The 14710-nt window shown below is 42.6% G+C and overlaps 1 protein-coding gene across 1 annotated transcript in view; it reads left to right on the top strand.

Moving 5' to 3' along the window:
* Positions 1–14710, top strand: part of PC (pyruvate carboxylase) — a 401728-nt gene that overhangs the window by 217578 nt on the left and 169440 nt on the right. Inside the window, exon 10 of the mRNA XM_083164787.1 lies at positions 12923–13085. Coding sequence (XP_083020913.1) covers positions 12923–13085 — 163 coding nt within the window. The remainder of the gene's footprint in view (positions 1–12922; positions 13086–14710) is intronic.

The raw sequence follows: 14710 nt of genomic DNA, 5'->3' as shown, positions 1-14710 counted from the left end.
ATTTCACTTCACCATAAAAAGATGGCGATTGCTACACGGTGACAAACAGCGAAAATCACTAAGAAAGCAATTCGCCATCTGATCATTGAATACACTCACGGCGAATCACATTGAAAAACCACAGCGAAATGCGGTGACTATCAGACGGTGAATTGTCCGTCATTCACTGTTCACCGTCTTCGAATATTGCACGTTGAATAGGGTGAATCAATTTTTCAGTAAAAAGATTCACCTTACAGCACGAAAATAGCACACATTCGCCGTAGAACATGGCGAATCAGCCTCATTGAATACTGCCCTGTTTCTGAAGATCCTTCAACATCCAGGAATAGTAGCATGTGCACAACCACTAAAATAAACACATGTGAATCTGCGTCAGGAGCAGAAGAGCTTCTTCCACTTTATTTTTTTTAAATAAGAGTGAACCTTTACAATATGCAGGAAATACGTATACCGCTTCCTTGTGTATTCCTGTACGAGTTGTTGGACGTCTCTTCCAGTAAACTACGTTTACTGTTTGGAAAAGCACTTCAGCCTCATAAGCAGACAATGTGTTGACACTATAATTGAAACCTCTTTCCTTCAGACCCCACTCATGGCATTCTCTCCTTCCACTCCACTGAGTTTTTGTCATGATTACAAAGCCATCAACCTTCATGTGATGTCTCCCTCAGGGACTTTGCCTGATGTGGCAGAGCTAATGACTGTTGGCGTGAGGGTGGCCATCTTTGACTAGTATAGACATTTCCCTGCTTTCCTCTATAATTGTAATGTAAGTTTGTGTACTTTGAACCCTTTTGTTGCTAATTTGCCATGATCCAATATGTGTGAAGGTATCACAAAATAAATGCATTAGCATGAAGTAATATGTTCAGCTTCGTTAAACCCCAAATCCCATTATTTTAATTGAGACTTAGCAGCAGAGAAGAACATGGCTTGGCTGAGCTCTGTTACACACTGCCCAATCATGTTTGCGTTAAACCATTACATGCTTGGTTGGCGCCTTGTGAAGAATTAAGTGCAGCAATTTTAGTTTGTATCTTGAAAATATTGAATGACAACAAGTTTGCGATATTATCGTTGTCTCTCGAGGATTGTGCAGAGTTGAAACATTTTTTTTATTTTTTATCACTGACCTTTCCAATACTGAAAGTTTCAAATTGTGTTTCCCATGGTGTACACTGTATGTTGGTTAATAATTTAACCCAAATCCGTGACTAAGTGGGAATACTTTATACAATTTGTATCCCATGTAGGAGGCCAGACTGGTCAAGATCTAAGCAGTGAGGGTACAGGCTAAATTGCTGGAACACTTCGGACATACCATAGTTGTTTTGACACTGAATCAGTTTCCCAGTACAGTGTGTGTGTGACCAATTTTACTACATTCCATTTTCTTTTTACATACTTAAGGTCCATACACACTGGGCGATTTTGCCCATCGTGTATGCAGACCGATAATGGGGAAAATCGCTGGGCTTAAAATCGCTCCTTTAATGCACACTGAACGATTTTTTCCCGGAGGTGGATGACTTTCCATTGCAGGACACTATGGAAAGCCATGCATCCCGTCTTATCTGCTGGTGATAACCACAGAAAAACAAGAGACTATCCAGTGTTCATTTGACAACTGAATGATAAATGGTGTCCATAATCCCATAGAGGACAAGCAAAGGATCTACATACCTGCAAATTAGTACTTTATACTACAAATGTTTCACCTGGTTTTGCGCCCTCCAGGGGATTGTATCAACCCAACTTAACCCTTTAGTGTGCAGAGATCTATGGGGCAGCGAACACTTTTGTGTGAGTCTTGGATGCCGTAAAGAGCACCAGCTGCTATGATGATCTCATAGAAAAGGATTGACCCCCAAAATGTGTCAATCTCTCTCACAATATGCATATTTGGAGTCCTTTAAACCTTTAACCACATTGGTCTGCAACCTTGGCTTTCTCTAGGAACTCAACTTCAGATTTAGAATCAGTGACATGCATTGTGATGGTATGTGAGTCAGAATGTCCTTTACCTAGGAAATAGAAGGATTTCATTCAAATTTAGTGTCCTTGAAATTTTGCCATGATCATCATAATTTGTGCTAATTATATTTTCAGCTGATTAGAGACGGGCAAATAAAACACCAATGGAAGTTAGTGTGAATTTTGCCTTCCCTTACGTCTTTTTGGAATCTTCTCAAGTTGCAAAATAGAAACCTACCTCAGGGTAACACAAATCTGGCATAAAGTATTTTTTTTTAGGAAGTTGAATGCACCCTATTTCCTTTTTACATTCCATGGCAGCCGTAACACATGGAATGTACATAAGCAATATAGGAAGGGAGAAGGGTGTATTAAGTACTGTATAATCAACCATAGTCTGAAAATAAATTTTAAACTAAAAACTTCCTTACAAATTGTGCTTAATCACATCAATAATCTTATTTGTGATATGAAGATATCAAGAGACCTAATTTGACATTTGCAAATTTAATATTGCCATTTTAAAATGTGTTCATTACTTGATCCATTTCCTTTCTGCAGTGATACCTTTTCCCATCTTTGGCAGTGGTGCTTATATGCTTAAATGGAACATGTCCTTGACACAGTCCGACTACTACAGGAAGGACAAAATCAAGCAGCCAAAATAGGTTGCGATAAATAAGTTTCAGGTGTACAAGTGATAAAAAATTAAAACCTTTCTATGATAATGTTAAAATAAAGAATACTTTAAAACGGCATTAAAATAATATAACTGTATGGTTCTGTTGCTTTGTATTTCCAGTGGATTTATTAGTCACCCTTCTAGCCTTAAGGCTGGTAGATCCTTCCAGTGCCCCATTCCTATAAGGCCCGATATGGAAATGTCCAGTGACGGGATGAAGCAAACTCTCCTGGAGTTAACCCCTTCCTGACAGAGCCTGTTTTTGCCTTCCTGACAGAGCCCTTTTTTTCAATTCTGACATGTCTCACTTAAGTGGGGATAACTTTTTTTTGCTTTTACTTATCCCAGTGATTTTGAGATTGTTTTTTCGTGACACATTGTACTTCAAGTTAGTGGTAAATTTTCGTCGATACAGTCTGTGTTTTTTTGTGAAAAATACCAAAATATCGTGAAAAAATGGAAAATTTAGCGATTTGCAAAATGTTAAATTTTCTGCTTGTGAGACAAATAATCTTACCACTCAAAATAGTGAATAACTAACATAGACCATATGTCTACTTTATGTTGACATCATTATTTCAACTTCCTTTTAATTTTTTGGGACACTAGGAGGCTTACAATATGAATAGCAAATTCTCAAATTTTCAAGAAAATTTCAAACACTGATTTTTTTAGGGACCAGTTCAGTTCTGATGTGACTTTGAGGGACTTGTATGTGAGACACCCCCATAAATGATGCCATTTCAAAAACTGCACCCCTCACAGTATTCAAAACAGCATTTTGGAAGTTTGTTAACCCTTTAGGTGTTTCACAGGAATTAAAACAAAGTGTAGGTGAAATTTCAAAATTTCTTTTTTTTTGCAGATTTGCAATTTTAATACATTTTTCTAAGGAACACAGTACATTTTACTAGAGAAATGTGACTAAAAATTGATTCCCCCAATTCTTTTGTTTTCATAAATATCCTATATGTGGCCCTAGTGTGCACGGTGACCAAACCACAGGCTTCATAATAGGAGCACCTACTTGATTTTGGAGCCTCCTTTTTATGAGATTATTTTTTAGGCACCATGTAGGTTTCTAGGCACCATAACATGCTAAAAGTTAGGAACCCCCCCACAAGTGACCCCATTTTGCAAACTACACCCCTCAGGGAATTCAGCTAGGGGTATAGTGTACATTTCAAACCCGCAGGGGTTTCACCAATTGTGGTACAACTGGGCAGTGAAAATGAAAAATTATTTTTTTTACACAAAAATGCAGTTCTGGCTCCAAATTTGTCATTTTCAGAAGGTATGAAGGAGACAAAGCACCCCAAAATCTGTGCCCCAATTTCTCCCGAGTACAGCAATGCCTCACATGTGACCAAAAAATACCAGTTGGGTGCATGGCAGGACTCAAAAGGGAAGGAGTGATTTTTGGATTTTGCAGCTCAGATTCTGGTGGAATTTTGGTGGGTGCTATGTCGCATTAGCAAGACCCCCCAAGCACCAATACAGTGGAACCCCCCCACAAGTCACCCCATTTTGCAAACTACACCCCTCAGGGAATTCATCTAGGGGTATAGTGTACATTTCAAACCCCCAGGGGTTTCACCAATTTTGATACAAGTGGGCAGTGAAAATGAAAAATTACATTTTTTTACACAAAAATGCAGTTCTGGCTCAAAATTTTTCATTTTCAGAAGGTATGAAGGAGAAAAAGCACCCCAAAATCTGTGCCCCAATTTCTCCCGAGTACGGCAATGCCTCACATGTGACCAAAAAATACCAGTTGGGTGCATGGCAGGACTCAGAAGGGAAGGAGTGATTTTTGGATTTTGCAGCACAGATTCTGGTGGAATGAATGGTGGGTGCTATGTTGCACCAATACAGTGGAACCCCCCCACAAGTCACCCCATTTTGCAAAGTACACCCCTCAGGGAATTCATCTAGGGGTATAGTGTACATTTCAAACCCCCAGGGGTTTCACCAATTTTGATACAAGTGGGCAGTGAAAATGAAAAATTACATTTTTTTACACAAAAATGCAGTTCTGGCTCACAATTTTTCATTTTCAGAAGGTATGAAGGAGAAAAAGCACCCCAAAATATGTGCCCCAATTTCTTCCGAGTACGGCAATGCCTCACATGTGACCAAAAAATACCAGTTGGGTGCATGGCAGGACTCAGAACGGAAGGAGTGATTTTTGGATTTTGCGGCTCAGATTCTGGTGGAATTTTGGTGGGTGCTATGTCGCATTAGCAAGACCCCCCAAGCACCAATACAGTGGAACCCCCCCACAAGTCACCCCATTTTGAAAACTACACCCCTCAGGGAATTCATCTAGGGGTATAGTGTACATTTCAAACCCCCAGGGGTTTCACCAATTTTGATACAAGTGGGCAGTGAAAAAGAAAAATTACATTTTTTACACAAAAATGCAGTTCTGGCTCAAAATTTTTCATTTTCAGAAGGTATGAAGGAGAAAAAGCACCCCAAAATCTGTGCCCCAATTTCTCCCGAGTACGGCAATGCCTCACATGTGACCAAAAAATACCAGTTGGGTGCATGGCAGGACTCAGAAGGGAAGGAGTGATTTTTGGATTTTGCAGCTCAGATTCTGGTGGAATTTTGGTGGGTGCTATGTCGCATTAGCAAGACCCCCCAAGCACCAATACAGTGGAACCCCCCCACAAGTCACCCCATTTTGCAAAGTACACCCCTCAGGGAATTCATCTAGGGGTATAGTGTACATTTCAAACCCCCAGGGGTTTCACCAATTTTGATACAAGTGGGCAGTGAAAATGAAAAATTACATTTTTTTACACAAAAATGCAGTTCTGGCTCACAATTTTTCATTTTCAGAAGGTATGAAGGAGAAAAAGCACCCCAAAATATGTGCCCCAATTTCTTCCGAGTACGGCAATGCCTCACATGTGACCAAAAAATACCAGTTGGGTGCATGGCAGGACTCAGAACGGAAGGAGTGATTTTTGGATTTTGTGGCTCAGATTCTGGTGGAATTTTGGTGGGTGCTATGTCGCATTAGCAAGACCCCCCAAGCACCAATACAGTGGAACCCCCCCACAAGTCACCCCATTTTGCAAACTACACCCCTCAGGGAATTCATCTAGGGGTATAGTGTACATTTCAAACCCCCAGGGGTTTCACCAATTTTGATACAAGTGGGCAGTGAACATGAAAAATTACATTTTTTACACAAAAATGCAGTTCTGGCTCAAAATTTTTCATTTTCAGAAGGTATGAAGGAGAAAAAGCACCCCAAAATCTGTGCCCCAATTTCTCCCGAGTACGGCAATGCCTCACATGTGACCAAAAAATACCAGTTGGGTGCATGGCAGGACTCAGAAGGGAAGGAGTGATATTTGGAGTTTGCAGCACAAATTCTGGTGGAATTTTGGTGGGTGCTATGTCGCATTAGCAAGACCCCCCAAGCACCAATACAGTGGAACCCCCCCACAAGTCACCCCATTTTGAAAACTACACCCCTCAGGGAATTCATCTAGGGGTATAGTGTACATTTAAAACCCCCAGGGGTTTCACCAATTTTGATACAAGTGGGCAGTGAAAAAGAAAAATTACATTTTTTACACAAAAATGCAGTTCTGGCTCAAAATTTTTCATTTTCAGAAGGTATGAAGGAGAAAAAGCACCCCAAAATCTGTGCCCCAATATCTCCCGAGTACGGCAATGCCTCACATGTGACCAAAAAATACCAGTTGGGTGCATGGCAGGACTCAGAAGGGAAGGAGTGATTTTTGGATTTTGCGGCTCAGATTCTGGTGGAATGAATGGTGGGTGCTATGTGGCATTAGCAAGACCCCCGAAGCACGGTGAAATTATGAACCTAATATTCCATAGATGTGTGGTATAATTTAAAACACTCCTTTATACATAGGCCGGGTTTGTCGGGGCAAGTGTCACACTGGAAAATAGTTTGCTTTCTTATTCCCTTTTTATAGCAAACTTTGCACCTTTTTTGTGTCCTGCCCTTTTTTCCAGTGGAGGGGATTTCATCAGGAAAATGCTGCCCTGGTACAATACGGGGGCCAGTACTAGAAGTACTGGGGCCCTCTGCCTGCTGGTTCCCAAATATTAGGCCCTTTATGACTTCCTCTTGAAAGTGCATAAATGTCCCCCTCTGGCCGGTAGAACGGAATAGCACGTAAGCGTTATACAGTGCCATCTGGATGATATACACGGCCACCTTCTTGTACCAGATTTTTGTTTTCCGCAGGGCACTGTACGGCTTCAGTACCTGATCTGAAAGATCCACTCCGCCCATGTACCTATTGTAATCCAGGATACAATTAGGTTTTGAGGTGTGGGTACTGGTACCTCGTACAGGGACGGAGGTGGTACTGTCTCCGTGAATTGTTGTCAGTATAAGGACATCCCTCTTGTCCTTATATTTGACCAACAACATATTTTCGGTGCATATTCCCCTGCTTTCACCCCTTCTCATTACTTGGGCAATGTGCGTTTTTGGGAGGCCTCTTTGGTTCTTGCGCACAGTACCGCAAGCTGCTGTACCTCTTGAACCAAGGGCCTTAAACAGGGGGATGCTAGTGTAAAAGTTATCCACATAGAGGTGATAACCTTTATCCAGGAAGGGGTGCACTAAATCCCAGACAATTTTCCCACTAACACCTACGAGGGAGGGGGGGCATTCTGGCGGTTGAATTCTTGAATCCTTCCCTTCATAAACCCTAAACCTGTGGGTGTACCCTGAGGTGCTTTCACACAGTTTATACATTTTTATGCCATACCTTGCCCTCTTACTGGGAAGGTACTGGCGGAATTTAACCCTTCCTTTAAAATGTATAAGGGACTCGTCGATACAAATAAATTTTTCAGGGATGTACACCTCTTCAAATTTGGCACTGAAATGATCAATGACCGGCCTGACTTTGAATAGCCGGTCAAAGGTGGGATCATCTCTGGGTGGGCACTGTGCATTATCGGTGTAATGTATGAATTTAAGAATTGTCTCAAATCGAGTCCGGGGCATGGCCATACGGTAAAATGGAGTACTGTACAGAACATCTGTACTCCAATATTGCCTAATTTCTGGCTTTTTTACTATGCCCATATGAAACACCAGACCCCAAAACGTCATCATCTCTACTGCATCTACAGGGGTCCACCTAGCAAATGATGACGTGGGGTTTTGAGCAATAAACTGCTGGGCATATAAATTAGTTTGGTCCACCATTAAATTTATAAAATCATCAGAGAAAAATAATTTGAAAAAGTCAATTTCTCTGAGACCTGTGGAATCAAATTGGATTCCTGGCATGGCCAAAAACTCAGGAACCTGGGGCTCAAAATTGTCTGGTGGTGGGGTCCATACTAGATCAATTATTGGGGGGGGAATCTCAGCTGATCTACGGGGGCGTCTTTGAGGGGGTCCCTCATCAGCAGAGGAGGAAGAGGAGCTTAAGGCAAATCCTTCAAATTCCCCGCTTGCATCACTGGCTGTGTCAGAGTCAGAAGCAAGCATGGCATATGCCTCCTCCACTGAATACATTCTCCTGGATGATTGGGAGGACATTTGGGAGGACATTTGGGAGGACATTTGGGATGCCATTTTTATTTTTGTGTTACCGGTAGTGAAATGTTTCAACACGTGTATAGTGTAGGGGGGGGCACAAACTTTATTTCAATCCGGGGGGTATGTAGTGTGTAGTGTGTATGTGGTGCAGAAAAAAAAAAAAATACTTTATACCAATAAAAAAAAAAAAAAATGAAGGGGTTAAAAAAAAAAAAAAGGAAGGGGTTAAAAAAAAAAAGGTCCTGCGCCAAAAATTGAGCACAGATGTTGGTCAGTAACGTCTGTCACTGAACAGCGCTCAAAGGCAACAGGAATTTGATCAAAAAAAAAAAAAAAAATAGATCAACCCTGTGCCGAAAGAGATGATCAGTGATGTACGTCACTGATCAGCGCACAGCGGCCACAGGACACCCACAAAATCACAGTGTGTGTAAAAAAAAAAATTAAAAAAATACCCCACAGCACACACACAAAAAAAAAAGGTGATCAGTGATGCGACACTGATTACCAGTGAGGTGCAGCAGGTGCACAACCTTTGGTGCAACTGACAGGTATATATATAAAAAAAAAAACCTCTGTACCCCCAAAAAAGTTGCTGATCACCTCAGATATAGTGATCAGCACAAAAGGCGGGGACAGCAGACACAAAATTTAGCACTCTCTATCACTATCTCTCTCTATCTCTCTATCTCTCACTATCTAACACTATCTAACACTCTATGACACTGCAGCAGCAGCACTCACAGGTATATCTATATATAAAAAAAAACCTGCGCCCCCAAAAAGTTACTGATCAGTTAATTTATACTGATCAGCACAAAAGGAGGGGGCAGCAGTCAGTTATATAAAAAATATATAGCACAATCTGTCACTATCTCTCTCTATCTCTCTCTATCTCTCTCTCTCTATCTCTCTCTATCTCTCTATAACTATCACACTGCAGCAGCACAAAATATAGCACTCTGTCAGTAGGCCTCTCTCTCTATCTCTCTCTCTCTATCTCTCTCTCTCTATCTATAACTATATCACACTGCAGCAGCACAAAATATAGCACTCTGACACTATCTCTCTCTCTATCTCTCTCTATCTCTCTCTATCTCTCTCTATCTCTCTCTATCTCTCTCTATCTCTCTCTCTCTATCTCTCTCTATCTCTCTCTATCTATCTCTATCTATCTCTCTATCTATCTAGCTAATACTAATACAGTGCAGCAGCACAATATCACAGTATGGCACAATTATTGCACAGGATCCAGGAAGCAATCAGCAGCGATCAGGTAAGTATTGCAGCAAGTATTTCTGGTCAGTATGGCGGCAGGGGGGTACGGTGACCGCACTGCACGCTTTCCAGACCGGAATGGCGTCTGCAGTGCAGTCACCGTTAGTTTAAATCTCCCTCCTTGGCTGTGATTGGTCCGTCGGTCCGACGGACCAATCACGGCCTTTGGGGGCGGGCGGGGTGAGGTGGGGTGACACCAGTGTCACCCTTACACCCCGCGGTGATTGGTGCTGTACTTTACAGCACCAATCACCTCTGATCCCGTGTCACCGGCGAACGTTATTCGCCGGTGACACAGGAAAACGCTGTGAATGGCTGTTCACACTGAACAGCCAATCACAGCGATCGCCGACGGGGGGGCGGCATCGCAGCCCCCCCGGGGCATGCACGGACATGTCTGCTGTCAGGGACAGCAGACATGTTGAAACTGTCACCGCGTCTATAGACGCGGTGACAGTTTAAATCCATGACGTACATTTACGCCATGTGTCGGGAAGTGCTTCCCGACCATGACGTAAATGTACGTCAAATGTCGGGAAGGGGTTAATGGTAACTTGGTGTGGAATGTGGCAACAAGGGAACCGAGGTTACAAACTGAGGGTAGTCAGTCCTCACAAAAACCCAAAAGAAACACTTACTGTATGCAGAAGTGGAATACACATGTGCATAAAATGCAGCTTAACGTTAATCAGCCTGAGGTGCAAGTAGTCACAGCAGTGTCTGGTTTGCCTAGGGGCAGATGTTATACCTCCATCTATATTTGGCAATTATATGGCTATAAGGGGTATCTCCGGAGTTTATTTATAGTTACCAAGCTGGTCGCCACAAGTTGGATGGATGGTTTTACTGGAAATAGATGCAATCCAATACACTCCTTGTGTATAATCCACAATCCGCTAACTTTGTTCAGTGCAGATCCTCTTACAGAGAAAGTCCACCTTAAAAAATGCAAAAGCCTCCTCCCAAAGTGTAGTAATTCCTAGGCTTGTCCAAATAGCAATCCTCGGGTAAATGTTATACATTATATGATTTCCATTAAAATTTGATTTAATTTTATAAAATCTGTCTTAGCGCTGCTTTTTATGCATATGTGGAATCCACATCTGCATAGAAGGGTTTCTGTTGGATGTGTGGAATGGTCCTCCCCAAACAATGGTGTTTGTGTAGGATACCCATATAGGTCCGGCTTCTTTAGAGAGGTGGTGTCCCTCCACAATTAGGTGCTGCTGTGGCCAGATTGAGAGGTCCAGTGGTTGTAGAGGGTAATAACTGGGTCCAAGAAGTTTGGCAAACCGGCTGGTTGGTCACTTGCTAGAGGTGATGGAAGTGATAAGGGTTTCACAGCAACAGAGGGTCCAAGCGCCAATACCAACGCGTTTTGCGGCTTCTGCAGCTTTTTTAAGGGCACTTTGGGGCACTGCTATAATACATCTGCCCCTAAGTAACTGTATTAGGAGCTGTAGAATTAGATACAGTATGTCCCACTCTCAGTAAGTCATAGAATACACGTTTTATCTAAATTAGTGTAACAAAGTAAGTAGATGCTTCAGATGTAAGGCGCACAAGAGATGGAGTAATAAAAAATGTATTTATTAGAGACACTGTTCTATGGATGCAATAAAAGCTTGTAGTGGGAATACAGGCGGAGACCTCACTTATTGGAAACGTCCAATCAGTGATGTAATAGTACGGTGACTGGGGTTTTCAGGTGCATTCCTTTAGGGAGCACAGTTCAAATGTTATAGCTGTGGCAAGCCGCGCCCTCTGTAATGTGGTAAAGGCACCACTAGTAGTAGCTTTACCTTACAATTGTGTAATGTATGTATGTAGACGAGTACGTACAGTTATGTCTCTGAGGATTATGCAGGTGTTTATCTGTCCTATTCATATTAATGAGAGCTTTTTATAACCGTGTACTAGAACCATTTTTTGTGCTCTACGATTATCCATAAAGATGGAATCTTGGAGGGGTCATGGGGTATAATCTACTGATGGTTTTGTTACTTTGATTATTTAGAACATCAGGATTAAATGACCGAGTTCTCCCTAATCTCTCCTGACTATTGCTACATAGCCGATCAGCAGGGTTGCCGACCCTCCCGGAATTTGCGGGAGTCTCCCGAAAATCGGGTCCTTCCTCCCGGCCCCCGGAAGGGTGGGCAACCCTCCCGGATTCAGGGGGATCCCCACTGAGCCCCCCGATCGCGGCATTTATATGCCGCAATCCGCGGGTCTCAGGGGAGGGGGCGGTGCTAAAATGGCACAATTGTGTCGTTTTAGCCCCGCCCCCTCCATGGATATCAGTTTCGGCTATTTGCCGTAATGGGGGCGGGGCTTAATGACTTCACAGTTAAGCTCCGCCCCCAAAACTCGTAATGCAAGATTCCTCTCCGGGCTTCTCCCGGAGAGGATTTTTTGAAAGTCGGCAACCCTGCCGATCAGGCGCCATAAGAAACCAGTGACACGTGGACAGCAGATGGAATAGAATGTACATCAGTGATATTTGTTAGCGTTATTATACATTCATTACGCTGAACCGATCGATCTTTGGCCTGAAACCTATTCTACATACATAAAGACTATTCCTAATCATCAGTGAATGCTGCACATACACAATAATGAGCTTTTCTGGTTGTTTCCCCTTCAGCTGAGAAATTCATTAGTAAGTCACTACATTTATGTAATCGTTTTAAGGAATGCGCCCCCAATAACGGCATGGAGACGTTAAAGATCAATGCGCCACAAAGCTGCCCATAAACCAGTAGGTAATATACAATGTCACAAAACAGAAACTAATTCAGCATTACCAGTAGTGGAACATACACTCCGAAAATATGCAAATATGTTCTGCCCTTTTTGAACGATTATTGTAGCCACTCCCAATTCTCTTTTCCGTTTTTTTATTTTTTAGAAATACTCAAAGCACAATAAACAATTTTTCAATAGTGTTACGCTGTAATTATCAGAAGCTGTTATCCTAAAATTCTTATGTGAAGACTCATACTAAAAAATACACAACGCTACAGTAGTATCGGTAACATCCATGCATTCCCGGAAGAGGGAATCAACTAAACAAAAGCTCAAACATCCAATATTGTCTCCTCCTTACCAACGCCTTTCGATACCAGGCTGTTTTTGTCAGTGCTATAGTAATGATACCATCCTGCTATATAAACGCATTGGTGAGGAGGAGGCTGATGCAGGACGTTTGGCCTTTTGGCCGGAACTTAGCTAGAAAACAGCAATTACTGTACAGTAAGTATTTCCGATGAGGGACAGGAACTATACACTAAAAGGGAAGAGTTGTACTGTGAAGGGTTGAGGGATTTTCTTCTGCTGATCATAATAAGTTACAGCAAGTCTGTTTTATTATTATTATTTTTTAACCAGTGCACATTATTAAAGTAATAATGTTTTTATTCTTATAGTGTTGACCTGGTCCACGCTCAGATTCATGTGGCAGAAGGGAAAAGCTTGCCGGAACTTGGCCTGAAACAGGAAAATATTCGGATTAATGGCTGCGCCATTCAGTGCAGAGTCACCACAGAAGACCCAGCCCGTGGGTTCCAACCTGACACTGGCAGAATTGAAGTAAGAGAACTGCTGTTTAATATCTCACTTTGTGATCTGCAGCTTTTCCATAATTCATATTCATTAAGTCTCTTGATGGTGATGAAAACCCCAATTTAGAGCCTTAGCAGGTGTCCTTTTAGTTTTCTCTATTTCAGATTCGTATATTATTGATTTACTCCAGATTTCTGGCCGAGAGGATCATAAAATGTGTGGCCCTTGAGGATCTTGCAGTGCAAATTAGAATCTATTTAGCAAAGATAAATGTGCGACTTAACGCTGAGTAAAGCTGGAGGCGTCCTGAGCTATCAGACTGGATCAGTTCTGTAACTAGAAATGACTCTGTTCGTCGGAGGTGCATGGGCTGGTTACCCCATACAAAATGTATTCATGAGAAGCGCCATCTTTGCAGGTGCTGGCGATAGAATCGCCAGCCCCGCCAGGGGCACGCGCATGAGACGCTCACGCGCCTTTTTTTGCACATGGAGTCTGCCGCCGGTCTCTGCCACCTCCCCCGCTGGTCCCCCTCGCTTCACTGAACCCCCCCTTCCGAACTGGGCAGCGTCTCCCTGAATCGGAGAAGGGCAGGGAGATGCTGCCCAGCCGCCGTGATACTGGGATGCACGTGCGTGGACGCACGTGCGTCCCAGTCTATCGCCGGCGCTCGCCAGTGCAAGGGATCTAGGGATGTAGGTGAACATGGGGGTTTTTACACTTTTTTGAGCCGACATGTGCCGACAGGCGGTATTTCATGCCCTACCATCTAGGGTATGTTGGGAGAATAAAGTAGTGTAGGGAGGCCCTGTGCTAAGTGGTGCTAAGTTTCAGTGTCCATGTTGACATTTGGGACAAAAAAATCCATGTCGACCTTTTGACTGTCGACCTTCCTGCATGTCGACCTAATGATCCACACCCATCAAAGGCATATCCCCCTTATTTTAGTGTTTTTGCCCATTCCTTTTTAGTATTTTTTTGTCAAATCCTTATGTACAAAAACCAACTAAAATTCGGTTAAAAACGTCAAAACATGCGGATTAGCAGCAAATTCCCAAATCCACATGATTTTTTATTGTGATGGATTTTTCGCCCAAGCAAATATTTAGCAAAGAGATTGAATAAGGGGGATCTAATTCGCATAACACAAGTTTGGCACGGATTGAATACCCCCTAAAAGTCCACTGGTAACAAATCTGTGTGTCACTTGTTATTGCAATGATAGTGATATTGTGTTCCCACATAAAATACTGCTAGGTTGGTTCTTAGATAAATGTGGTCATACGGCGCCTGTCCTTACACCCCTTGGGGGTTTAAATCAGCCTGAATTCACACAAGATTGCTCAGACCTCCATAGGGTAGCGAGCGCTTCTGTGCACATTCGGGTCACCACAAAGTGCTTTCACGATACCAATTGACAATGGAATTGACCCGATAGATTCTGTATGCCCGATACAGTATCGCAACTAGATCCATGCGTTCTGTGTGTTTTTCAGAAAGCTGCTTTTTATATTAATTTCTTCATAATTCTTTGTTTGACATGTCTTAGTCCCCTGCTTCATGCTTTTCAGAGCCCATTGGTAATTGTGTGTAGCCAGGGGTGCACAGGTCGCCCTCTGAGGGCTGACACCAAAATACTGACTCCCTTGCCA

Source organism: Crinia signifera, chromosome 11 (assembly GCF_055691185.1).
Source record: "Crinia signifera chromosome 11, ASM5569118v1, whole genome shotgun sequence".
Classification (NCBI taxonomy): domain Eukaryota; kingdom Metazoa; phylum Chordata; class Amphibia; order Anura; family Myobatrachidae; genus Crinia; species Crinia signifera.
Note: the sequence above shows the minus strand (reverse complement) of the source record. Positions and strands in the feature narration are given on the sequence as shown.